General features: G+C 48.0%; 1 protein-coding gene across 1 annotated transcript in view; it reads left to right on the top strand.

Moving 5' to 3' along the window:
* Positions 1-579: 579 nt before the first annotated feature.
* LOC140405583 (UDP-glucose:glycoprotein glucosyltransferase 2-like) overlaps positions 580-10,975 on the top strand; it is a 401,405-nt gene continuing 391,009 nt past the window's right edge. The window contains exon 1 of the mRNA XM_072494138.1: positions 580-957. Coding sequence (XP_072350239.1) covers positions 898-957 — 60 coding nt within the window. The 5' untranslated portion in view covers positions 580-897. The remainder of the gene's footprint in view (positions 958-10,975) is intronic.

The following is a 10,975-nucleotide window of genomic DNA, read 5'->3' as shown; positions in this document are numbered from 1 at the left end:
GGTGGGTAGCTACTGACCCTGCCTGGATTGGCGCAGAAGGGGGAAGTATATTGCCCCTGTGTGGATCGGGGTTATTGACAGTTTCTGGATGGGTCCTAAGGTTGGTGGGTTATTCTCCCTGTATTAATGGGTGCCAAGCGACGGTTATTGACCTGGTCTGGATCGGTGCTGAAGGGGGAAATCTATTGCCCCTGTCTGGATGGGTGCTAAGGGGGAGGATTAGTGACCCAGTCTGGATGGGGCGTAAGGGCGGGGGGGGGGCTTATTGACCGTTTGTGGATGGGTGATATGGGCCGGGGATTATTGACCGGGGTTGCTGGGCTGGCCCTTATTGTCCCGGTCTCCATGGGTGCCAAAGGGGCGTTATTTTCCCGGTTTGGGTGGGTGCTAAGAGCGGGGGGGCTCAGACCCAGTATGGATGGGTGCTAAGGGGGATGGGTTACTGACCCGGTGTGAATGGGTGTTAAGATATTGCTGTCCACTCCATGTGACCCACTCAGAACTGTTGCCGATTTTGTACATCCCGCCCTCAAGCCTCAACACAGTATCAGACGTTATGTGCAAAAAACAATGTCTGACTCCAAACATTTCCCTCGAACTAATCGCAGTATGGCCGGCACTTTTAATCTGAATATTACAATAGTTTAGACATAATTACGGTGCCTTGGTGCGATAGACAAATTTAAAGGATAACCAAGTCTTTGATTCGCTTCAACTGTGAGTTGGCGCAGAATACCTGAGGGTTTAGGTGGCCAAGTAAATAGCCAGAATATTATTGCAATGTTAGATTAAATACGTTACGTGCAGCGCAGTCTTTAAAAATACGTGGCGTTCACACACTTTATTTTTTGGCAGTTAGCATAATCTGGCAAATGCAACGGGACACACTTGCACAGGATGACCAAGTATCTCTCGTTACGAAGGACCCCAGAGATGGCAGGGACCAGGTCAAGCTTCGTGAGTAAATCAATCTTCATTATTAACCCATAACTCATTGAATGATAATAATCGGGGTCCCGATACGCCAGTCCTTTCATTTAATGTGAACAGCCTTCTTCACATTGAGAACACATTATTGATTTGCAGCATTTTACGTCTTTAGCTGTTTTTACAAAAAGGACGCAAAAATTCATTTTGAAACAATTAATTCCACCCATTAATGAAAAGGTTTATGTTCTGGTTGGGGGGGGGGGGGGTTAAAACTGGTCTCGCGTGGACGTGGAGAGTACGTGGCATATTCTCAGGATTCAGCTCACTCTGGCGCGCCCTTTGTTAGGTTTGGGTGCCACAAGCTCACCCTGGGTCTCTTATTTCCGATTAGACAACATATACAAAGCACTCTAACCCGAGACTATTGTTATTAAGCATAGCGATGCAAAGATTGTTCGAAAATGTTCTTGTCGAACTATTCTGATCATAATAAAAAAGATTTTGGTATCTACATATCAGTTTGTACTGGAAACAACATCAAAGACACTGCTCTTTCAAATTGTTACCATAAATAGATCGAATGCAGTTTACATTCTTTTGCGTATTTCGAGCTATTTATGGTAAATACTCCCAAAGAGCTTGAGTGGTGGAAATACACTCTTAACAGCTGTGGAATATTTACAGAATTTGTTTATTTATGGATTTTCTGCATTGACTGCCCCAATCCTCTCGTTTTTGTGAGTTAATGGGTTACTTGTAAGACCATCTGCGGGATTCTCCGTCGGGGGATCCTCTGCTTTGCGTCACCGCACCCAGGCCCGTGGATTTCCCAACGGCCTGGGGGTGGCCATAATCGGAAACTCCATTGGCTGGCTGCGGGAATGGAGCTGCCGGCATGGTGCTCTGCGCCGGAAAATGAGGCTGCCGGGACGGAGAATCCCGCGCAATGTCTATATACAGAATTACGTAGAAACATAGGAAGTAGGAGCAGGTCATTTGGCCCTTCGTGCTTGTTCCACCATTCAATATGATCGTGGCTAATCCTCTCTCAGTAACATATTCCTTCATTCTCTCCATACCTCTTGACATCTTTTAGAGTCTTGAAATCTATCAATTTCCTTAAATGTATTCAGTGGCTAGGCCTCCAAAACCTTCTGTGGTCGGATTCTACAGGTTCACTACCTTCCTGAGTTTTAAGTGGCTTACCCCTACCTTGAGACTGTGACCTTTTGTTCTAGACCCCACCTCGTCAAAGAAAATAATATCCCTGCATCCAGTCTGTCCAGCCCTGTTGGAATTTTCTACTTTTAAATGAGATCCCCTCGCATTCTTCTAAATTCAACTGAATACAGGTCTTGTTTACAAAATCTCTCCTCGCACAACAATCCTGCCATCCCCCAGGGAATCAGTCTGGTAAACCTTTGCTGTACTCCGTCTGTGGCAAAGATATATTTTCTTCGATAAAGAGTCCAAAACTGTACACAGTGCTCCAGGTGTGGTCTCACCAAGATCCTGTACAGCTGCAGTTAGACATCCATGCTTCTGTACTTGTCACGCGAGGGAGATATTAGGAAATTGGGTCCAGAAATGAGACCCCAATGTAGCAGGCAATTTAGGAGTTGAACAGACTGAGGGCAAAAAAACTGCTCGTAGAGTCAGAGGGCTACACCCACACCTGGCTGAGTTACATTGTCCCAGTCAGACTTAAACTCGTTAGTGGGAGTACACAGGAGCACCCAGTACAATTTAGCACCCCAGACTTGTTCAATTTCTCAGGGGAGGAGGTCAGCGATAACCCCCTGCTTCTTAGGTTCTTAGCGGGTTATAGTTTGGAAGACCTTCTGTCCCATCCGCTATCTTCGGGCACCTCTGCCACCATCCCGGACCTGTTTTCGGAGTTATTTTCAGGGCCTTCCAGTGACCAGGTGACAGGGGCAGAGCAGGCATCTGCACCACCGCCTCCCGCTAGCACGGGACCCCGGGAGGAGCCTGTGGAGATCCTGCCTGTCGATGATCCCGGTGGCGGGATCAAGGCAGCCCTGGGTTGGTTGGTGGACCTGTGTCGCCTGCCGCACTCAGTGCGGTGGAGGATTCGGGCCCGGAGAGCGACTGTCAGCCGCCCAGTGTCGGGAGCGCAGGGTGCACATGAGGCGCTCTGCAGCGGGGTGTGGGGCTCACTCGTGCCTGACACTGTGTCGCCCCTCACCCCCTCTAGGGGACTCCCAGAATCTGGCACATGATAATTGAAGGTTCTTTTATTTTTCTGCCTCCGTAGATAGTTCAGGCAGTGCCCTATTGCCCCCCCCCCCCCTCCACCAACATACACGGTACCCTCCCTCCCCACCACCCCCTTCCTTTCCCTTCTGTTGATACAGAGGCGAGGGTATCTGGTCTCTCCTGTGCAAAGTTTAGTGCTTGTACCATTTGTTTTTTGTAGAAATGTGTTGTGAACTGTTTTAATAATCAGAATATCCCCCCCCCCCCCTCCCCGTACATTGGTATTGAGGGGCGGGTACCCTGTTTCTCCAACACAAAATTAGTGTTTGTACCGTTTGGCTGTGTATATATTTTTTACTGTTTTAATAAAAAGATATGCCTCAGATCCATTGTTCTTTAGGACCATCCTGCTGGCCAGCTATTAGCCCATTATGAGGTTTCTTTGCCCATCAATGGGCAGAGATTAGTTGCTTATCAATTGGATGTCTCTGTTCTTTTGTACAAACAGGAGTGGGCAATCAGCAATGATAAAATGATAAGTTAAAGTCTGGAAACCCCAGAGAACCTTTGTTTGAGGGGCTGGGTGAAGCTTAGAGATAGAGAAGGAATGCTGTTTTGAACAGTTACAGGGACGCCTGTAGCCTCTGGGACTCCTCCAATCGGCTTTGTACCTGTTGGAGTGTCGCTGACATCTCGTTCTGAATGTCCCAGCTGCACACTATCGTCTCCATCAGCTATGGGTAGCCCTGTACCAGAGGCTCAGCATCAGGCTGGCACCCACCTGGGTCCAGGGATCTAGCAGACATCCAACTACTGTTTCGCCGAGGGGTTCCATTTGTTGTGCATCAGCAGTTGTGTGGTGCTCACTAGAACGTGCCCCGGAAGCCTGACAAACATTTCCCACCAAGGTGCGTGTATCTGTGTTGATGGAGGGTGGGGATGACATCTGTGATGCCTCAATCATGTCTACCTCGGAACTTACTTCCAAGATGTTCTTCTGGGAGGCTGGAGAGATGGGTCACCTGGGATGGGTCAGTCCTGTCGGCTGGAGGACCTGCGGGAGAAGGAACATGTGGTCAGTGTGAGGGATGGGCCAGTCAGTAAGGGAATAACAACTCCCGTTTGAGAGGTGCTCCGAATGGAGCCCAGTGGATTGTCACTTCTGCGGCTTCTACCAACCTCTGCATTGGTGACAGCTCTGTCCTCGGCCACCCATGTCACCTCCAGGGCCCGTTCCTTGAAGGTGGTGAGGATTTTTAAGTCTGGCACGCCTCCGGTCAGTCTGGGTCCTCTCCCGACGATTGTGCGAGAGCTTCTCCTTTAGAGACACATGGCTAACTGCACGAGTGGTTCTCAGCTGTGCGAAGCTTGTGAGAAGAAAGGGTTATGGAGTGGTTGAAGGGCAATGGGGGGTGAAGAGAGTGCATGAAGAGATCGGTGGGGGGGTGGGCAGGTGGATGCTCACGTTGGGTCGGAAAGGTCTTGTGGAGCGGGAGGGTGGGGACGTGTCGATGTCAATTCACCCATGCTGCCTATTGTAGGTCGTTGACCTTATGGCACTGGAGGCAAGTCCTCCTGGTCATGCTCCCCGAGCTTACAACTGCTGCCATCTTGTCCCAGGCGGCACTGTCTGTCCTCTGACTCAACCTCCGGGACCCTCGGGGGAACAGGACATCCCTCCTGGCCTCGACAGCATCTGGGAGCCTTACTAGGTCCACATCGCAAAATCTTGCGGCCGGCCTTCTCGGCGCCATGGCTGCGAGCGGACTGGGATTGGCTGTGCAACTGCTGTTTAAGTGCCGTCTGACCCTGTTAGCGGCAGGTTGGCGAGCGCGGTCCCGGCGAATCTGCTGGCGAGCCTTCATTTGTAAGGAGAAGTCTGTGGGGCCTCATTAAGTGGACCAATTAATGTTAAATAGCGTTGCCGGCTTAGAGAATTGCGCCTTGTATATATATTTTTTCAAGAGGCAGTTGGATATAGCACTTGGGGCGAAGGGGATCAAAGGATATGGGGATAAAGCAGGATTACGCTGTTGAGTTGGATGATCAGCCATGATGGTGATGAATGGCGGAGCAGGCTCGAAGGGCCAAAAGGCCTCCTCCTGCTCCTATTTTCTATGTATGTATCTATGTGTAACGGAAGTGATAGAAACATAGAAGGCCCTTCAAGTCTGCTCCGCCATTCATCACGATCATGGCTGATCATCCAACTCAATCCCCTAATCCTGCTTTCTCCCTATAGCCTTTGATCCCATTCTCCCCAAGTGCTATATCTAGCCGCCTTTCGAATATATTCAAAGTTTTAACATCTTCCTGTGGTAATGAATTGCACAGGCTCACAACTCTGTGTGAAGAAATGTCTCCTAATATCTGTCCGATATGGTTTACCCTGACTCCTCAGACTTTGACCCCTGGTTTGGACACACCCATCATTGGTAACATCTTCCCTGCACCTACCCTGTCGAGTCCCGTAAAAATGTTATAAGTCTCTATGAGATCCCCCCTTATTCTTCTGAACTCCAGCGAGAACAATCCCAACCCAGTTAATTTCTCCTCATATGACAGTCCCGTCATCCCTGGAATCAGTCTGGTAAATCTTTGCTGCACTCCCTCGAGAGCAAGAACATCCTTCCTCAGAGAAGGAGACCAAAATTGCACACAATATTCCAGGTGTGGCCTCACCAAGGCCCTATATAATTACAGCAACACATCCTGCTTCTATACTCGAAGCCTCTCGCAACGAAGGCCAACATACCATTAGCCTTCTTTGCCGCCTGCTGCACCTGCATGCTTACCTTCAACGACTGGTGCACAAGGACACCCAGGTCCCGTTGCACACTACCCTCTCCCAATTTATAACCACCCAATTTATAACCATTCAGGTAGTAATCTGCCTTCCTGGTTTTGCTTCCAAAGTGAATAACCTCACACTTATCCAAATTATACTGCATCTGCCATTAATTTTCCCACTCTCCCAACCTGTCCAGATCATGCTGTAGGGTCCCTGCATCCTCGTCACAATTCACCCTCCCACCTAACTTGGTATCATCTGCAAACTTTGAGATATTCCATTTTGTTCCCTCATCCAAATCATTAATATATATTGTGAATAGCTGGGGTCCCAGCACCAATCCCTGTGGTACCCCACTAGTTACTGCCTGCCAATCTTAAAAGGACCCATTAATCCCTACTCTTTGTTTCCTCTCAGTTTTCTATCCACCTCAATTTCCCCCAATCCCATGCGATTTAATTTTACACAATAATCTCTTATGCTGGACTTTGTCAAGCGCCTTCTGAAAGTCCAATATACCACATCGACTGGTTCCCCCTTGTCAACTGTACTGGTTACATCTTCAAAGAATTCCAACAGATTTGTCGAGCATGATTTTCCCTTCATAAATCCATGCTGACTCTGACTGATCCTGCCACTGCTTTCGAAATGTTCCGCGAGAAGGCCTTGATAATGGATTCAAGCATTTTCCCCACTACCGATGTTAGGCTTACTGGTCTATAATTCCCTGCTTTCTCTCCACCTCCCTTTTTGAATATCGGAATGACGTGAGCTACCCTCCAATCTGCAGGGACAGTTCTAGCGCCTTTGGAATCCCGGAAGATGACCAACAATGCATCCACTATTTCCATAGGCACCTCCTTCAGCACTTTGGGATGCAGATTCTCAGGCCCTGGGGATCTGCCTTCAATCCCATCAGTTTTCCCAGCACCATTTCTCGACTAATGTTGATCTCCCTCAGTTCTTCCCTCTCACTAAACCTTTCATTTTCCAGCATTTCTGGTATCTGATTTGTGTCCTCTTTTGGCATTTTCCCTTCTACTGATGTTAGATTAACCAGTTTGTAATTTCCTGTTTACTCCCTCCTTTTATAAATAATATGATTACCCTATCCAAATCTGCTGGACTGTTCTCGAATCAATAGAATATTGGAAGATGACAACCACCACATCCACTATTTCCGTGACCAACTTCACTAGTACTCTGGGATGTAGATTATCAGGCCCTGGGTATCGCTTTCAGTCCCTTTAATTTCTCCAGCACTATATTTTAAGTACTACTAATTTCCTTCAGTTCCCCCTTCTCACTCAACCCTTGTTCCCTCGCATTTCTGGGAAGTTATTTGTGTCTTCCTCCATGAAGACAGAACAGAAGTATTTGTTTAATTGGTCTGCCGTTCCCTTGGTTTCTATTATCAATTCTTCTGTTTCTGACTGCAAGTGACCTACATTTGTCTTGACTAGGAAAGAGGACCTGTTTGGGGAATGTCAGGAACTAGGAACAAAATTAAAGAACAGGTTGTCAAGGCTTATAATCTCTATTATTATCCGAAGCATGTGCAAATTGGCATAGGGATGAGAAGATTTGTGAAGCAAAAACGTGGCTAAAGCAGTGGTGAAGGATAGAGGGGTTCCATTTCATGGTGCACTGACATCAATACTGGACAGGAGGGATTTTACAGGAGAGACTGTCTCCACCTGAACCTATCTGGGACCAGTGGTCTAACGGAAATAATAAATAGAGTGGTTACAAGGACTTCAAACTAGCAAATGTGGGGGAGACGTGAAGGCCTCAGGGGAACTCAACACAGTTCAAAATAAAGTAACAGGGCAGAGAGCAATGAAATAGTCAGAAATCTACCTCGCTTTACTCGGATGTTGCCTGGTATGGAGGGCATTAGCAATGAGGAGAGGTGAGATGAATTTGGTCTGTTCTCAATGGAACGACGGAGGCTGAGAGGCGACCTGATAGAGGTCTACAGAATTATGAGTGGCAGGGGCAGAGTGGATAGTCAGATGCAGGGATCATTGTTGTGAACCTCCTCTGGAACCTTTCCAAGGCCAGCACATCCTTCTTTAGATACGGGGTCCAAAACTGCTCACAATACTCCAATGGGATCTGATCAGAGCCTTATACAGGCTCAGATGTATATCCCTGCTCTTGTATTTTAGCTCTCTCAACATGAATGTGAACATTGCATTTGCCTTCCAAACTGCTAACTGAACCTGCACGTTAACCTTAAGAGAATCTTGAACCAGCACTCCTAAGTACCTTTGTGCTTCTGGTTTCCTTATTTAGAAAATAGTATGTGCCTCCATTCTTCTTACCAAAGTGCATAACCTCACACTTTTCCACATTGTATTCCATCTGCCACTTCTTTGCCCACTCTCCTAGCCTGTCCAAGACCTCCTGCAGCCCCCCTGCTTCCTCAATATTACCTGTCCCTCTGCATATATTTGTATAATTTGTAAACTTAGCAACAGTGCTTTTAGTTCCTTCTTCCAGATCGTTAATGTATATTGTGAAAAGGGGTGGTCCCAATACCGCCTCCTGAGGCACACCACTAGTCACCAGCTGCAATCCTAAAATCCTAAAAAGACCCCTTTATCCCCACTTTTTGCCGTCTGCCAGTCAGACAATCCTCCAGCCGGCGCCGAAGGGCTGGGGCAATTTCGCGCATGCGCGGAACGGCCGGCGTGATCTCGCGCATGCGCGGAACGGCTGGCGTGATTCCGCGCATGCGCAGACCGGCCAACGTATTTTCGTGCATGCGTGGGGGATTCTCTTCTCTGCGCCGGCCCCTGGGCAATATGGCGGAGCCCTACAGGGACCCGGCACGGAAGAAAGAAGTCCCCCCCGCAGAACAAACCCGCCCGCAGATCGGTAGGCCCCACTCGCGGGCCAGGCCACCGTGGTCCCCCCCCCCCCCCCCCATGGTGTCCCCCCCCCCCCCCCCCCCCCCCCCCCCCCCGCCCGAGGATCGCCCCCGCACACTCACCTGCCAGGTCCCGCCGTGCGTGAGGTGAGTAATTCACGCCGGCTGGACTGGCCAAAAATGGACGGCCGCTCAGCCCTTCGGGGCCCGGAGAATTGCTGGGAGGGCCGCTGCCAATGGCTCCCGACCGGGAATCCCGCCAACGCCCGAAAAACGCCGCCGGAGAGTAGGGCAGCCGGCGGCAGGCCAGGATTCGCGCCTCCCCCCGGGTTCTCCGACCTGGCGGGGGGTCGGAGAATCCCGGCCAGTATGTGTGATATAGGTGTTAGTATAGTGTAGATTGTAATTATCGTTTATAGTATTGCTAGCTTTAGGAAAAGTGTTTGAACTGTATAATAAGTAGTGTAATAAAATTTAGCTTTGTTAATTTAACCTAGCTTTGTGGTCTTTGTGTACATTATGTCCAGAATCCATCCTGAGTATTAACAACACAAAGAACACCACATGCTACCTAGGAGTGATTCCTGAAAGCATAGCAAGCAGTTAGCTAGAGAGATTGGTTAAAAGAAAAGAATAAGAAACATCGCACTGCTGACCAGATCTTGTTGATAGCACCAAGTTCCAGCCTGTAAGATGGAAGGTCTGCAGAAGCCCAGGCACTTTCAGACAACTGGTAAACTTGATCTCAACTGGATAATTTCAAACAACAGCTTGAATTGTATTTATCTGCCTCCACGCTAGAGTCTGCCACTGATCAGCGTACAATTGAGCTTCTCCTAACTGTAGCTGGACCGCAAGGAATTGAGTTGTACAATTCTTTCCAATTTGAAGATAGTAATGATAAAAACAAATTTGGTAATGAAAAAATTTGACATCCAATGCAAAGCTCAGGTTAATGAAAAGGATGCAGCAACAAGGCAAATCGATTGATTCATTTGTTACTAGTCTAAGACTGCAAGCTCAGGCTTGCAATTTTCGTCAGGAATGAATTCACTCAGCCGTGATCAATTTGTTTTTGCCGTTATTGCTGAGAGATTGCGTGAACGTTTACTTCGGCATCCAATGCTGTCTTCAGATGAAGCGATTAATCTCTAAGGCTAGCGAACAAGCTAGGTAGCACAGTGGTTAGCACAGATGCTTCACAGCTCCAGGGTCCCAGGTTCGATTCCCGGCTTGGATGACTGTCTGCACGTTTTCCCCATGTCTGCGTGGGCCTCCTCCGGATGCTCCGGTTTCCCCCCACAGTCCAATGATGTACAGGTTAGGTGGATTGGCCATGCTAAATTGCCCTTGGGTTAGGTGGGGTTACTGGTTTACGGGATATGTGGACTTAAGTGGGGTGCTCTTTCCAAGAGCCGTTGCAGACTCGAACTGCCGAATGGCCTCCTTCTGCACATTCTATGAAACCAATATGCAGAGTTTAAGGCTTGGGAAAAGGGTGCAAAATTGGAGAATGTGGCCGACGCCATTAACTCAGTGACGCAGTTCAGAAACCAGTGCACCACTGCAGGTGGCCATTTTGAACCTGACGTAAGCAGCGTGATGAAGTGTACCCGTTGTGGACAGGCCCACTTTAGAAAAGATTGTCCTGCACTTGGAAAGAAATGCTCGCAATGTGGTAAATCAAATCATTTTGCCTCCCAATGTCATTCAACCTCAGCGAAACCAAGACTCTTAAAAAAAATCGTCCAAATACAATAAGAAAGTAGAGTGTGCAAAACAGAGGTGCAGAAGAAAAAAATTCTCATTCAAATTTAGAAACTCGATAAGACACTTTCATAGTTGATGCGGTTACAAGGGTCAATCAATTGGACATTGATAAAAATAAAAAATTACAAACTGCGGATCAGAAGAAGGACTGGACTGTTCCATTGAACGTGAATGATTCAAATGTTTTATTTAAGCTTGACACAGGTGCTCCTGCTAATCTAATTACGGATACTGATCTGACACTAAGCAAAAAGTCTCCGAAGATACAATTGTCCAAATGTCGTCTAACTGACTACAATGGAAACAAAATCGCAACAGGAGGTTCAGCATGGCTTCGTCAAGGGGAGGTCATGTCTGACAAATCTGTTAGAGTTCTTTGAAAAAGTAACAAA

Source organism: Scyliorhinus torazame, unplaced genomic scaffold (genome assembly GCF_047496885.1).
Source record: "Scyliorhinus torazame isolate Kashiwa2021f unplaced genomic scaffold, sScyTor2.1 scaffold_107, whole genome shotgun sequence".
Classification (NCBI taxonomy): domain Eukaryota; kingdom Metazoa; phylum Chordata; class Chondrichthyes; order Carcharhiniformes; family Scyliorhinidae; genus Scyliorhinus; species Scyliorhinus torazame.
Note: the sequence above shows the minus strand (reverse complement) of the source record. Positions and strands in the feature narration are given on the sequence as shown.